Genomic DNA, 16529 nt, shown 5'->3' with positions numbered 1-16529 from the left:
TTCTGTCTGTCTGTAGTCTCTCAGATGGGACCTGTGACTCTCTCCACCTCTTTATTGTGTCTGTATGCTCCTGTTTACACAAGGAAGGATATTTGCATCAATGCTTTTTAGTGAATAAATTAAATTAAAATGACAACAATGAAAATGAAAATGTCCCTAAATAAAAATTACAACATTGCCAATGACAACAGTCTATTTTGCTTATTATAAATGAGCCATTAAAATAATTAAATATCTTCTAAAATATATTGTTTCTTTTTGACACCTATTTTATTAAAAATAATAATAAAGATGATCAATCTAATTATAGAAATTTCATATTTCATTATTCAGCACATGAATAATTTACAGATCTCAATGCAACACTACATAAATATGATATAGGTGTACTTTTATACGTTTTTCCTTCTTAAAAGGGCAAACATGTATGGCACCTGTTGCATTGATCAAAGCTGTTAATTAACTGATATTTTACACATAAATAATTACATATACTGTTTACAAATGCACTGTAATGGATCAGTGACTGTAATGAGTGCACGATGCAGGAGAATCAGAAAAGTAATTTAATAAATCCAACAGAAACACATAAGAAAACATAGGAGCTACAATAATCCACAATCATGTCAAAAACACTTATATCCATGTGGAATAATCAGGGAGAACAGAAACAGGTGTGATGAACCAATAAACAACCTAGGAGACTGACTAGGAAACTAAGGGTACATTTACACAACAACTATGGAAACAGAACATTTTTCCTTTGCATTTTTACGTACAGACGACGTCGCCGTTCTCATGGATCCACAAAAATGGCTAAAAAGCTGTATGCCAGGCCAGTAGTTGGCGATGTCCCTTTGTAAAGAAAAAAACACGCATCTTTAGACTGAACACGTAATATGCATGCACATGACGTCACCACTTTCACAAGTTCACGTTTCTGTAGTTTACATGGAGACAACTACTGTATCGTTTTCAAAAACTTGCACTTTCAAACGCATTTTCAAAAGTTTGCCTTTTCAGGCCCTTAAAACGCTGTTGTCATGTAAATGTACAGCAAAAAGGCATTAAAAAATTCTGGTTTTAGGTGAAAACGGTGTCATACAGAGCATACTGTTGCTGTATGAAAAATTATTTGTGTTTCTTCAGACTTTAAAAATTGTACAGTCTCTTTCTTGGTCAAGAAAACAAAAATTTACTCAAAAGTGATGCTCAAAAGAGGCAACTAAGACTGCTTGACAAGAGCGCCACCTCTTGTAAATACAAAAGTACATCTGGAGAATAAGTGAAGTCAACAGGAAAGGAAGTGGTTTTTGTATTGCTTTGACCCTAAACTCATTCACAGTGACTCTCTAGCACAGTAATAGACAGCAGTGTCTTCAGTCTTGAGGCTGTTCATCTGCAGGTACAGTTGACTGCTGGAGTCATCTCTGGACACTGTGAACCTTCCCTGGACTGACTGGGAATAGTAGATATAAGTACTGGATGTGCTGATAGTTGCAACCCATTCCAGTCCTTTACCGTGACCCTGTCTCACCACACCTGCCCAGGAGCTGCTGAAAGTAAATCCAGAGGCAGTACAGACCAGCCGAAAAGATTCACCAGGCCTTTTTACCACAGCTTGAGACTGAGTGAAGGTCTGACAATGAATATCTGTGGAAGAGAAATATCACTTGTTGTAATGGGCTTTCTAAAATTATTTATATATATATATATATATATATATATATATATTATAATTATTTAGAAATTAACAAACCTTGTAAAAATAGTAATAGCAGGAGTGAACTGATCATTGCTGTCATTGCTGATTGATTCTCCTCTACAGGATCCACATACAGTCAGTGAACACAGACACACAGAAATATACAGCACAGTTTTGCATAAACTCCTCCTCCAGTCTGTCAATGGTTGTTTGTACCTATGTGTATGAAAAACAGAAATATGTACAAACAAATAAAAGAAGACCATAATGCATAATGAAAGAGCATAATGGTACTAGATAAAGTAAGCAAAAAGAAAATAAAAAAAATATTTGTTGCATAAATGTTTCAGAACATGTCTCATAATTGTTAAATGACTATGGCTATCTGATATTTTTATATCAGGATGGATGGATGTGTTCAGGTTTTTGTATAGAAAAACCTGTCTATGATTGTCTACAGGAGTGGGGACAAAGCAAACAGTCCATTTTTTTTTTTTTTTTTTTTTTTGGACGATGGATGGATGGTATGTTTTAATGTGTTCAGGTTTTTGTACAGAGCTGTGTCTTGTTTAGTCACTGTGTCTGTCTTGCACAGTAATACACAGCTGTGTCTTCAGTCTGAAAATTATTTCCCTGTAGAAACACTGTGTTTTTGGATGTGTCCTGGGTGAAACTGATCTTGTTTTTTATGGAGTCTTTAATATTATTGCCACCACCACTGCATAGATATCCCAGCCATTCCATTGCTTTTCCAGTGGGTTGACGTATCCAGTGAATGCAATAGCTTGATACTGAAATCCTGCAGGAGATGGAAAATGATTCTTGAGGTTTCACAACCATAGATGGAGGTTGAGTGAGCTCAACACAGTAAACACCACCTGAAAACAACAATGGAAGAATGTGTTATTAATTATGACTCAAAACTTCTGTTAACAGTTATGAAGCTTATTTCATTCCCTTAGAGTTTAAATAAACATCAGTGAAGCTCACAGGATGAAGCTGCTGCCAGCAGGAGTAGAGCTGATGAGAGGATCATGATTTGAAGTCAACGCAGCTTTATTACTCCTACTGATCCACAAAGCACATACTCCTCTTTTGTATAGAGAGCAAGTAGAGAATTTGCATACAGCTCTTTGGTTTTCTAATATATTGTGGTTGGTCATTATTTTTGGTAGATAATAATTGCTTTCCACAAAATAGGACAACATCTGTGACCAAATAAGAAGATGAAGTTGCATTTTAGCACTTCAAGACATTTTTTAATGCCTAGGCCTATTTGTGTTAAAGTTGTGTCAAGGTCTAAACTTGTCTGTCAGGTGTCTGATGAAAGTGTTGGTAAAATAAATCTACTGTAGTTAAAGATTATATTTAGCTAATCCTGTAGCCAACAGGAGAATTATTTAATCAATACTTTCATCACATTCCTGACAGGAAAGTTAAATAAAGTAATATTTGAATAATGTATGAAGTATGAAATACATTAAATCAGCAGTCTCAGAGTAGTTTAACCATGAAACAAAATTTCATTGAGTGATGCTCAAAACAGGCAATTAGGACAGCTTGACAAGAGCGCCACCTCTTGTAAATACAAAAGTACATCTGGAGCATAAGTGAAGTCAACAGGAAAGGAAGAGGTTTTTGTATTGCTTTGACCCTGAACTCATTCACAGTGACGCTCTAGCACAGTAATAGACAGCAGTGTCTTCAGTCTTGAGGCTGTTCATCTGCAGGTACAGTTGACTGCTGGAGTCATCTCTGGACACTGTGAACCTTCCCTGGACTGACTGGGAATAGTAGATCGGAGAACTGGATGTACCGATATATGCAATCCATTCCAGTCCTTTACTGGGAGCCTGTCTCACCACCGCAACATAGTAGCTGCTGAAAGTAAATCCAGAGGCAGTACAGACCAGCCGAAAAGATTCACCAGGCCTTTTTACCACAGCTTGAGACTGAGTGAAGGTCTGACAATGAATATCTGTGGAAGAGCCAGGAAAAAATACTAAAAAGTCAGAAAGATGTAAACTTGCTGAAATTATATATGCATTTATGAATTATTTAGGAATGAGTTACAGACCATGTAAAAATAGTAATAGCAGGAGTGAACTGATCATTGCTGTCATTGCTGATTGATTCTCCTCTACAGGATCCACATACAGTCAGTGAACACAGACACACAGAAATATACAGCACAGTTTTGCATAAACTCCTCCTCCAGTCTGACAATGATTGTTTGTACCTATGTGTATAAAAAAAAAAAAAAAAAAAACAGAAATTTGTAAAAACAAACAAATAAAATACGTCCATAATGTATCATGAAAAGAATAATGGTACTAGATAAAGTAAAAACAGATTTGTTGCATAAATGTTTTATATAACATATTTCATAAATGTCAAATGATTCTAGCCAAATTAAATTTTAAAGCATTTTTGGATGGATGGATGGATGGATGGATGGATGGGTTGTCACAATCCTGGATTTGTCTCTTGTGTTTTGTAAGGACTTTTATGTTTGAAATGTATTCTTAGTTCCCATTGTTTCGTGCTCCCCAGAGATGGGCACTCAAGTTAGTGACTCGGACTCGAGTCGCATTTTAATAGACTTCAGACTTGACTCGGACTCGACAGTGAGCGTTTTGAAGAATACAAAAGTACGGTTTTGGCGGAAGCACTTGGAAGGTGATCATTTGTTTATATAAAGCATATACATTTAAAAAAAAATTCGAAAATGACAGATGGTTTCTCTAGATAAGACCCTTATTCCTCGTCTGGTATCGTTTAAAGCCCTATGAAGCTGCACTGAAACTATAATTTTGACCTTCAACCATTTGGAGGCCATTGAAGTCCATAAGGAGAATAATCCTGGAATGTTTTCATCAAAAACCTTAATTTGTTTTTTGACTGGAGAAAGAAAGACATGAACATCTTGGATGACATAGGGGTGAATAAATTAGCAGGACAATTGAAAATGAAAGTGAACTAATCCTTTAACTACTGATATAATAAATAAAGAATTTGTGTTGTGTACGTGTCCTGGTAGATCAGACTCTTGTCATAGAATTTGATTACGTATGTCTGTAAACTCCGAAATGTCATAAGAATCCCATGAAACATGATGGGAGCCACTGTGCCATATGTTCTTTCGTTTGGGTTTATTATCATGTCAGATCGGCTAGATGCACAGAATGTGGGAAAACAATTAAAGACACCGGAACAACATCATAAAATTAACATCGCATCCACAAAGGTTAGTCACATTAACTCACACAGCTATTATACTGTGGTGTAGCTGCATTGCTCATTTTGATTGCCAGTCTGTTAAAATATAAAAAAAAAAAAAAAAAAAAAATCTAAACTTTAAACCTAGCACTATGTTTTATCAATCTTTTCGTATTATATGCAGCTTTTCTCTTTCTTAATGTGTGTCCATAAGAGAGATAGAAAGAGATGTTAATCCATTTATTACTTAAAGCTCATATTTTAAAGTATCACAATCAGCATGTGTAGAGTTTTCAATTGACATTCTTAAATATTCCGAGATTTGATATTTTCTGATAATGACTGTCGTCAATAACAACGAAGCTGTATAACACACTGCTGTATAACAAACCGTGACTCACTACAAAGAGTATATAACCCAAGAGGCGACACTTTGATACCTTTTGGGTAACAGCCACTAGATGGCGCGGCCACCATTATGGGGTGAAAAAACTGGACCATAGAATCCTATACATCTTACACATCCAAAATCGGCGAATTTCACTGCCAAATCAGAAGCGCAATAGTACAGTTTTTAAAATTAAGTCACCAGTAAATTGTATGGCTCCTACAGTAAATGTTGTATTGTCTTATATATGTTTTATTTTACCAGTTGTGGAATCCAACCATTCATCTATCTGAGGTAACGTAGTTAGCCTACTTTATTGAGTATTTCCATTTTATGCAACTTTACACATTTATTAATAGTAAATTAATAATTAATAAATTTAAAATAATAATTTTTGCAGCGAACAATATATTTCAGACCTAGTGGAGTAATAGTAATAATATCTAGGTCTGAATTGAAATAGGCTATATTGTATGTTTTAATGGATCACTCTACAGACATAACGATCTTATATATTTTGTCTATATAATACAACTATGATAAAAAATAGGATTTGATTATGAGAATTTTTTTATCTGATTATGACTCAATACTCGACTCGGACTCCAGTGATAAAGACTTCAGACTTGACTCGGACTCCAGATAAAAGACTTGTGAACATCTCTGGTGCTCCCTTCCTTTGTTTGGTTCCTGTTTCCCTTGTTGTCTTGCCTGCCTTGTTTGTTGCCATAGTTACCAGCATGGATTCCCATGACTACTAATCACCAACACCTGTCCCTAGTCAGTCCCAGTTGTTGTTTGTTAACCTGTCTATTGTTGCTTTCCTGCCTTCTCTGTTGAACTCTTGTTCTTGGACCTCTGTGCTTCAGTTGTTGTTTGTTGGTCATTGAAAAACTAATCTTTTGAATTAATTGAACCGATTTCTTCAAAACGATTCACTGTTTGAACTTTCAAAACGCCACTTTCCTGCATTAAAAACACCTTTTACAAACTCATTGCAAATGATTTTTTTGAAAGTAAAAAGTTCAATTCACTTTATTTGTATAGCGCTTTTCACGATACATATAATTTCAAAGCAGCTTTACAGAGAATGCATGTCAACATTACTATTTAAAGAATGCAGTTAGCAAATAATGTAATAATTTAGGCAATTAATTTACAAACACTGTTAGAAGTCAAATGCACTATCAAATGCAATTAACTAATCATCTAATCAGATTAAGTATCAATTAAGTATCAGTTCAGGCTTTTGTACAGTGATGTGTCTTGTTTAGTCACTGTGTCTCTTGCACAGTAATGCACAGCTGTTGGAAGAATGTGTTATTAATTATGTTGGAAGAATGTGTTATTAATTATGCCCCAAAACTTCTGTTAACAGTTATGAGTTTAAATAAACATCAGTGAAGCTCACAGGATGAAGCTGCTGCCAGCAGGAGTAGAGCTGATGAGAGGATCATGATTTGAAGTCAACGCAGTTTTATTACTCCTACTGATCCACAAAGCACATACTCCTCTTTTGTACAGAGTGCAAGTAGAGAATTTGCATACATCTCTTCAGTTGTCCAAGATGTTGAGATTGGTCATTTATTTGGTTTAATTGCTTTCCAAACAAGAGAAGAACATCTGTGACCACATAAAACACACACAGCTACATGCACCCATATAAAGACATCTTTGGCTTTATACTGTCCCACCGTTGTACTGGTGAATCCAAAGGCAAGATAGGCCTATGCCTCGTCATATTTTCTTGTCTTTAAAACACCGGACACATTGGTTGATGCAATAAGCGTGATTCAGGCTGTCTACAATGGACACATCAAAGAAAACTTTGCAAATCCATTTGTCTTTTGGGTCAGAAGTAGCTTGAGCTTGAAGTACATCAGAAATAGAATGAGTCATCAGTTTACTGTCATGAATTTGTTGTCATGTCGCTCTACACTGCATCCAGTGTAGACAGCATCACTGATTGTAATGGCCTCTGTTGGCTTTTGTTGCGTTTCACTGCTCACGTCTGGTGTAAACATGTTGTTTTGGTAGTCGTGGTGTTTGAAGTAGATTGTCTGCTTTACATTTACCTGGCACAGGCAATCCTTTCACAGACTTCATGCTTAGTGCAGAACCATGTATCATTCATTTGTATTTTTACAGGGCTCCCTGCAACACTCAATTCTGATTCTTCAATCATGCCATCTAGCAGCCTGTTATTCCAAGACAACAACTGATAACAGACCACTCAAGCGGGTACTGTGAGTCATCTTGAGGTAATAAAATACGGCAACTTAATATATTGTTCAATTATGTACTTATGTAACAAGTAGTATAATAAGCAGGATAATTTCGCAGTGGGGTCTTGTATCACCCAGATGTTTCTTTCGCATATAAATCTGCTAACATACCTTAGACTTGCTGCGCCTCTCTTTTTAAAACATATAACATATAACAAATAAATAAAAATAAAATAAGATAATAAATAAATAAAATCCACACATAAAACAAAAAAACATAATTTTCAAAATTGTACAGTTTCTTGGTCAAGAAAACAAAATTTCATTGAGTGATGCTCAAAACAAGCAATTAGGACAGCTTGACAAGAGTGCCACCTCTTGTAAATACAAAAGTACATCTGGAGCATAAGTGAAGTCAACAGGAAAGGAAGAGGTTTTTGTATTGCTTTGCCCCTGAATTCATTCACAGTGACGCTCTAGCACAGTAATAGACAGCAGTGTCTTCAGTCTTGAGGCTGTTCATCTGCAGGTACAGTTGACTGCTGGAGTCATCTCTGGACACTGTGAACCTTCCCTGGACTGACTGGGAGTAGTAGATCGGAGAACTGGATGTGCTGATGTATGCAACCCATTCCAGTGCTTTACCGTGACCCTGTCTCACCACAGCAGCCCTGTAGCTGCTGAAAGTAAATCCAGAGGCAGTACAGACCAGCCGAAAAGATTCACCAGGCCTTTTTACCACAGCTTGAGACTGAGTGAAGGTCTGACAATGAATATCTGTGGAAGAGAGATATCACTTGTTGTAATGGGCTTTCTAAAATTATTTCTACATATATTATTGTTATTAGTTAGAAATGAACAAACCATGTAAAAATAGTAATAGCAGGAGTGAACTGATCATTGCTGTCATTGCTGATTGATTCTCCTCTATAGGATCCACATACAGTCAGTGAACACAGACACACAGAAATATACAGCACAGTTTTGCATAAACTCCTCCTCCAGTCTGACAATGCTTGTTTGTACCTATGTGTATGAAAAACAGAAATATGTACAAACAAATAAAAAAAGACCATAATGCATAATGAAAGAGGATAATGGTACTAGATAAAGTAAGCCAAAAAAAAGAAAAGAGTCCGAGTCAAAAAAAAATATCTGATATTTTTATATCAGGATGGATGGATATGTTCAGGTTTTTGTATAGAAAAACCTGTCTATGATTGCCTACAGGAGTGGGGACAAAGCAAAGTCCAATAAATTTTAAAGCTTTTTTTTTTTTTTTTTTTTTTTTTTGGATGATGGATGAGTGGTTTGTTTTAATGTGTTCAGGTTTTTGTACAGAGCTGTGTCTTGTTTAGTCACTGTGTCTCTTGCACAGTAATACACAGCTGTGTCTTCAGTCTGAAAATTATTTCCCTGTAGAAACACTGTGTTTTTGGATGTGTCCTGGGTGAAACTGATCTTGTTTTTTACTGAATCTTTAATATCAGTGCCACCACCACTGCATAGATATCCCAGCCATTCCAGAGCTTTTCCAGTGGGTTGACGTATCCAGTGAATGCAATAGCTTGATTCTGAAATCCTGCAGGAGATGGAAAATGATTCTTGAGGTTTCACAACCATAGATGGAGTCTGAGTGAGCTCAACACAGTAAACACCACCTGAAAACAACAATGGAAGAATGTGTTATTAATTATGCCTCAAAACTTCTGTTAACAGTTATGAAGCTTATTTCATTCCCTTAGAGTTTAAATAAACATCAGTGAAGCTCACAGGATGAAGCTGCTGCCAGCAGGATAAGAGCTGATGAGAGGATCATGATTTGAAGTCAACGCAGCTTTATTACTCCTACTGATCTACAAAGCAGATACTCCTCTTTTGTATAGAGAGCTAGTAGAGAATTTGCATACAGCTCTTTGGTTTTCTAATATATTGTGGTTGGTCATTATTTTTGGTAGAATATAATTGCTTTCCACAAAATAGGACAACATCTGTGAAAACATAAGAAGATGAAGAAAACTAGAAAGATGTAATTTAGCACTTCAAGACATGTTTTTTTACCATCTAGGCCTATTTGTTTTAAAGTTGTGTTAAGGTCTAAACTTGCCTGTCAGGTGTGTGATGAAAGTGTTGGTAAAATAAATCTACTGTAGTTAAAAAAAATGTCCTTCAGAGATTATATTTAGCTAATCCTGTAGCTTACAGGAGAATTATTTAATCAATACTTTCATCACATTCCTGACAGGCAAGGTTAATGAAGTTATATTTGAATAATGTATGACGTACATTATATATTCTTACATATGGCTTAATACATTAAATCAGCAGTCTAATGGTACTAGATAAAGTAAAAACAGATTTGTTGCATAAATGTTTTATAACATATTTCATAAATGTTAAATGATTCTAGTCAAATTAAATTTTAAAGCATTTTTGGATGGATGGATGGATGGATGGATGGATGGGTTGTCGCAATCCTGGATTTGTCTCTTGTGTTTTGTAAGGACTTTTATATTTGAAATGTATTCTTAGTTCCCATTGTTTCGTGCTCCCCAGAGATGGGCACTCAAGTTAGTGACTCGGACTCGAGTCGCATTTTAATAGACTTCAGACTTGACTCGGACTCGACAGTGAGCTTTTTGAAGAATACGAAGGTACGGTTTTGGCGGAAGCACTTGAAAGGCGATCATTTGTTTATATAAAGCATATACATTTAATTTTTTTTTTGAAAATGACAGATTGTTTCGCTAGATAAGACCCTTATTCCTTGTCTGGTATCGTTTAAAGCCCTTTGAAGCTGCACTGAAACATCTCGGTTACAAAGGTAACCCTCGTTCCCTGAAGGAGGGAACGGAGACGTACGTCGGACAGACCGACGAATAGGAATCTCGCTAGAGAGGCCAATCTACTTCGAGTGTAACTAAAACGAGCCAATGCACATTGGCATGCAATCATATGCATCAGCTGCTCGCCTCGCAGCGCGGGTATATAATGAGCAGCAGGTGCGTTGCATCTTCAGGTTTTCGCTGAGGAGCCGAACCGGATAGGCGGCAGCATCAGCGGGGTACAGCGACTGTGGCGACGGGATGTACGTCTCCGTTCCCTCCTTCAGGGAACGAGGGTTACCTTTGTAACCGAGACGTTCCCATTCAGTCGGTCACGTTCGACGTACGTCGGACAGACCGACGAATAGGAATCCCTACCAAAGCGCCACAGGAGCTGCCCCCTTCCAGCGCTCTGTTGTAAGCCACCTGAAGCCCCTTGCCTGAGGATGGTGGGACAGGGCTAACACAGAGAGAGTCGATCACTGCTGTTCCCCAAAACCCATTCAGTGAGACTATTGGATAACGCTGGGAAAGCGTACCCTTTCGCTGGGAAAGGAACGCTGCGGAAGCCACATCCTTCCCCGAAGGAGTTATGTGGAGAAGTACATATGGACTAACCCTGTAGGGCTGTGCTACATATGGAAGAGCTGGGGTGACTCCAACCCGATGAAGGGTAGGTTCTCCCAGAGGGAAAGACACAGGCTTCGTTTAGGAGCAACCGTGGAACCAACCATATGGGATCTCCGTAGGGTCACACATATGGAACCCAGCCTAAACCCGGTTCTCAAGGATACAACGGAGTATAGGCCTGGCGCCAGACGCTCCGCCACATCGGCTGCCGAAGGGATATCGGAGGACTCGACAGGGTCTGCCTTGTAGGGACTCTCTGGAGAAAAGAAGCGCATGTAGCACAGCAAGCCGACACTAAGCCGGGGCCTCTCCGTGCCTCTGACCTGTGGCGAGAACACGGGAGGAGACCGGCTCGACACGAAGGCTATAGTATCTAGCGAACGTGTTAGGTGTCGCCCAGCCCACAGCTCTACCAATGTCTGTCAGCGAGGCGCCACGAGCCAGCGCCCAGGAGGATGCGACACCTCTCGTGGAGTGAGCATGCAACCTGAGCGGGCAGGGCACGCCCTGAGCTTGGTAAGCCAGGGCGATGGCATCCACTATCCAGTGGGCCATCCTCTGCTTGGAGACAGCCTTTCCCTTCTGCTGGCCTCCATAACAGACAAAGAGCTGGTCTGAGGTCCTGAGGCTTTGGGTTCTGTCTATGTACTGTTGCAAAGCGTGAACTGGACAGAGCAAAGCCAGGGCTGGGTCTGCCTCCTCCGAGGGCAGCGCTTGCAGGCTCACCACCTGGTCCCTGAAGGGAGTGGTAGGAGCCTTGGGCACATAGCCAGGCCGGGGTCTTAGTACCACGTGGCTATCACCCGGCCCGAACTCCAGGCACGATTCGTCGACCGAAAATGACAGCAGGTCCCCTACCCTCTTGATGGAGGCCAATGCAACCAGCAGCAAAGTCTTCATAGACAGAATCTTTAAGTCTGCCAATTGCAAAGGCTCAAAGGGAGCAATCTGAAGTGCTCTTAGCACCAGAGCGAGGTCCCAAGGGTATGGAGGGGGGACGAGGAGGATTTAACCGTCTCGCCCCCCTAAGGAACCTGACGACCAGGTCGTGCTGACCAACAGATTTGCCATCTATGTGGTCGTGGTAAGCGGAGATAGCAGCAGTATGGACTTTGAGGGTGGAGGGGGACAGCCTACGCTCCAACCCTTGCTGCAAGAAGGAAAGCACGACTCCGATCGAGCATCCACGGGGGTCTTCTTGGCGAGAAGAGCACCACTCGACGAACAGGTTCCACTTCGAGGCGTAAGCACGTCTCGTAGACAGTGCACGTGCCGAAGTGATGGTGTTAAGTACCTCAGGGGGTAAGTCACCTAGAACTTCCGCATCCCGTCCAGGGACCAGACATGAAGTTTCCAGAGGTCTGGACGCGGGTGCCAAAGAGTGCCCCGTCTCTGAGAAGAAGGTCCTTCCTCAGAGGAAAGGGAGCCAGGGCCAGGGAGGGCTGTCGCAAGGAGTGAAAGTTCTGGGAACCAGGTCTGGTTGGGCCAATAGGGCGCAACTAAGAGGACCTGCTCCTCGTCCTCCCTGACTTTGCACAGGGTCTGTGCAAGTAGGCTCACTGGGGGAAACGCATATTTGCGAAGGCCCCGGGGCCAGCTGAGTGCCAGTGCGTCTGTCCCGAGTGTTCCCTCGGACAGGGGGTAAAACAACTGGCAGTGGGAGGTTTCCGGTGAGGCAAACAGGTCTACCTGAGCCTCTCTGAACTCTCTCCAGATCAGCTGGACCACCTGGGGGTGGAGTCGCCACTCTCCTGGCAGCTCAGCTCGTGATAGCTCATCTGCCACATGGCTGAGCACACCAGGGACAAGAATGGCACAAAGCGACCTCAGACACTTCTGACTCCAGAGGAGGAGATGGCGGGCGAGTTGCGACATGCGACGGGAGCGTAGACCACCTTGACGGTTGATGTATGCAACGGTCGCAGTGTTGTCCGTACGGACCAGTACATGCTTGCCCCGTAGCGGCCCTTTGAGGCGGCTCAGAGCAAGACGTACTGCTAGCAACTCGAGGCAATTGATGTGCCAATGCAGATGGGGTCCCGTCCAAACCCCTGACACTGCATGCCCGTTGTACATGGCACCCCAGCCGGTGGCAGAAGCATCTGTGAATACCACAGCATGCCGGGACACTTGTTCTAGGGGCACTCCTGCCCGGAGAAACAAAGGGTCCGACCACGGACTGAAGGCTTGGCGGCACTCCTGAGTGATTGGCACCCGGAACGTGCCGCGTTGCCACGCCCATCCCGGGACTCAGCCGTGAAGCCAGTGTTGTAGCAGTCTCATATGAAGCAGACCGAGCGGGGTTACTGCCGCCGCGGCCGCCATATGCCCCAGGAGCCTCTGAAAGAATTTCAGTGGGACCGCTGTCCTGCCATTGAACGTATTCAGGCAGTTCAACACCGACTGAGCACATTCCTCTGTGAGGCGTGCTATCTGTTCGACCGAATCCAGCTCCATACCGAGAAAAGAGATCCTCTGCACAGGGGAGAGTTTGCTCTTTTCCCAGTTGACCTGAAGACCCAACTGGCTGAGGTGTCTGAGCACCAAATCCTTGTGTTCGCACAACTGACCCCGGGACTGTGCTAGAATGAGCCAGTCGTTGAGATAGTTGAGAATGCGAACACCCTGTTCTCTCATGGGAACAAGGGCTCCCTCTACGACTTTCGTAAAGACGCGGGGAGACAGGGCCAGCCCGAAGGGTAGGACTCTGTACTGATATGCTCGACCTTCGAACGCAAAGCGCAGGAATGGCCTGTGTCGCGGAAGAAACGAGACATGGAAGTACGCGTCCTTCAGGTCGATCGCTGCAAACCAATCTCGGGGACGGATGCACTCAAAAATGCGCTTCTGCGTAGCATTTTGAACGGTAGCTTGTACAGGCTCCGATTCAAAACTCGCAGGTCCAAGATCGGTCGTAACCCACCGCTCTTTTTGGGTACAATGAAGTAGGGACTGTAGAACCCTGACCTCATATCGGCTGGAGGGGCCGGCTCTATCGCGTCCTCCGCCAGTAGGACTGCGATCTCCGCACGCAAGACAGGGGCAACGACATCTTTCGCTGTAGTGAAGAGGATGTCCCTGAACTTGGGGGGATGCCGGGCGAACTGAATCGCATAGCCGAGCCTGATGGTCCGAATGAGCCAGCGAGACGGACTGGGGAGCGCTAACCAGGCTTGCAGAGACTGTACAAGCGGGACCAAAGGGACCACCGGCGTACCCGCAGCGGGGCAGCGAGGTGGAACACAGGGACGCGGCTCGGGGGCTCTCTTTGTGAGGCGGCCCGAAGCGGCGTCACAGTGTGCTAAGCAACACTTACCTGGTTCAACGGATGGACAGAGGGAGCAGTCGAAGGCTTTGGCTGCCCGCTGCTCGCTGCTGTCCGCTGGCGACAGAAGAGGGGATGAGAGTGGTGAGGTTTTTCTCCTCCCACTGCTCTCCAAACCCTCTTCAGACCTGGAAAGGGAGGAACTGCTCTTTTAATTTTGGGTACCGCTGCCTCTTGGGTCAGTGGCGGAACAGAAACAAACCCAATAAAAGGATTTACCACCCGGCCCTCCTCCAGGTGTGGAAGAGCAGCCCCACCCATCTCTGGGTCGCCCGTCTCAGGGGTGATTCTCACCAACCACTTAAACAGCTGCAGAGACGGGAGGCGTCATCTCCCCGCAATGGACACAGCAGAGCCTGCTGGGCCTGAGTTTCTTGCAGGGGACGACACCCTTGGCGACGAGCAGACTGAGGGGCAGCCCAAGAGGAACTCAATGGTTTGTCATGGGAAGCTCCCCGATCCGCTACTAACTGAGGAGAACCGCTGGGTTCAGTCCTCGACAGTGTCACCGAAAAGGCCACCTTGTAAGATGGGAGCATTGAGAAAGCATTTAGCTTGACAACCTCTCGCACCTCACAAGGTAAGCCAGGGGGCACTTCTGGACCACTGAGGTGGACATCGTCTGGCTGAGGCCTGCGCCGTGACTTTGATCACGGTTAGTCAACAAGCGCAGCTCAACCCCAGCACAGATCTACCCTCATGCAAAAAGAGTGCCTTGGCCTCACATGCAGGGTGGGTGTGGTCTGTGTACAGCCACCCCATCCAAGAGGGTAGTGAGAGAGGAAAAACTTATGCAGATTTTGGCACTTTTGGCATTCCATATTTATGGCATCAGCATACCCCCATACTGCCAAGTTTTCCATGCACATCTGGAAGACCCAGGAAAGCATGGCTGTAAACTCCGAATCTGAGTCAGCATAAGCACACACCATTACAGTGGGCAGCGTTACCCTCATTTCCAGAGCATAACAGTACTCTCTCCAATGCTGCAATCGACGTCTGTCCTTCAGCTGGAGCTCTGAATGAAATGCTAGGTTCCCCTATGAGAAGGACCAGCAATCCAATCCAGAAACTGCACAGCTTGCAATGCGCTAGAGAGGGAGGGGCCCTAGGGGGTTGGTTCCCCGAAGGAACCCTCAACCTCATGTCACCCAAGCCATATCAGCAAAGTAGACCTCTTCTGGTGCACCAGAGAGGGCGCTACAATGGAGATTATGCAAGGGAACCGCGCATCTAGAGCGCCGAGCGAGCGCTGGGTTGCCGTGACAACCCGCGCTGCAGCCCGGCAGCTCGACGGCACACGACACGCAGAGGAGCGAGAGGTTTGCTCTCGCAGATCTCCACGGTCTCCCAGAGTGTCGGGCAACCCGCGGCTGTGCTTTTACACACAAGCGGCAGCTGGCCAACAACAGAGGGGACTCAAGCTTCCCGGAGAAAGAAGAGTCACGACCGGCGTGTCGACGTGATCATGTTCTCATATGAAAACATGAAACACCCACGAACATCGTTTCAACACGCGCCCAGACATGTGAAACAGTGATCGTGGCCGTCAGTGAGGACAGGAACGACCGCATCCAGAAACACAAGTAGGATGTCATCTTTAAAAAGACGCGAATCTACTTGTGTAAGCTCTTTCAGGGACTTTACTCTTTTAAAAGTGCTGAAGCACGCAGGGGAACGGCCGCCGCAACACAGACAGGGATTGTGTGCAGCCTGTCGTGTGCTCTCTCTCTCTCTCTTTGAAGGCGCTCACTCTTACCAGCCGTAAAAACGGCTTTTCAGCGCTCAAAAGCGCACCGTACCGGCCGTGAGAACAGCCTTCTGACGCTGTCAAAACAGCTATTTGCTCAAAAACGGCAAACGAAACAAAAACAGAAAAAGAGAGGACTTCGACCCCGCTGCTGTGCTGTTCGCGCCGCACTCGGAAAAAAAGAGAAGTTCAACCAAAAAGCTTGACTCGTCTTCTAGCAGACACTCGCTTGCAGAGAACAGGAACAAACACCGTTCGGCTCCGAAGCGAAAAGCTGAAGATGCAACGCACCTGCTGCTCATTATATACCCGCGCTGCGAGGCGAGCAGCTGATGCATATGATTGCATGCCAATGTGCATTGGCTCGTTTTAGTTACACTCGAAGTAGATTGGCCTCTCTAGCGAGATTCCTATTCGTCGGTCTGTCCGACGTACGTCGAACGTGACCGACTGAATGGGAAC

At 43.4% G+C, this 16529-nt stretch overlaps 2 gene segments (V, D, J or C); both read right to left on the bottom strand.

Annotated features, from left to right (window-relative positions):
• Nucleotides 1–2248: 2248 nt before the first annotated feature.
• Nucleotides 2249–2827, bottom strand: LOC125257541. The segment is given in 2 exon segments: nt 2249–2583; nt 2696–2827. Coding segments are annotated over 2 exon segments (351 nt in total).
• A 542-nt stretch (nt 2828–3369) lies between these two features.
• Nucleotides 3370–7418, bottom strand: LOC125257715. The segment is given in 2 exon segments: nt 3370–3683; nt 7388–7418. Coding segments are annotated over 2 exon segments (345 nt in total).
• Between the last annotated feature and the right edge of the window lie 9111 nt (nt 7419–16529).

The sequence above is a fragment of the Megalobrama amblycephala genome, linkage group LG22 (assembly GCF_018812025.1).
Source record: "Megalobrama amblycephala isolate DHTTF-2021 linkage group LG22, ASM1881202v1, whole genome shotgun sequence".
NCBI classification, from domain to species: domain Eukaryota; kingdom Metazoa; phylum Chordata; class Actinopteri; order Cypriniformes; family Xenocyprididae; genus Megalobrama; species Megalobrama amblycephala.
The sequence above is the reverse complement of the archived record's forward strand: the minus strand, read 5'-3'. Positions and strand labels throughout refer to the sequence as shown.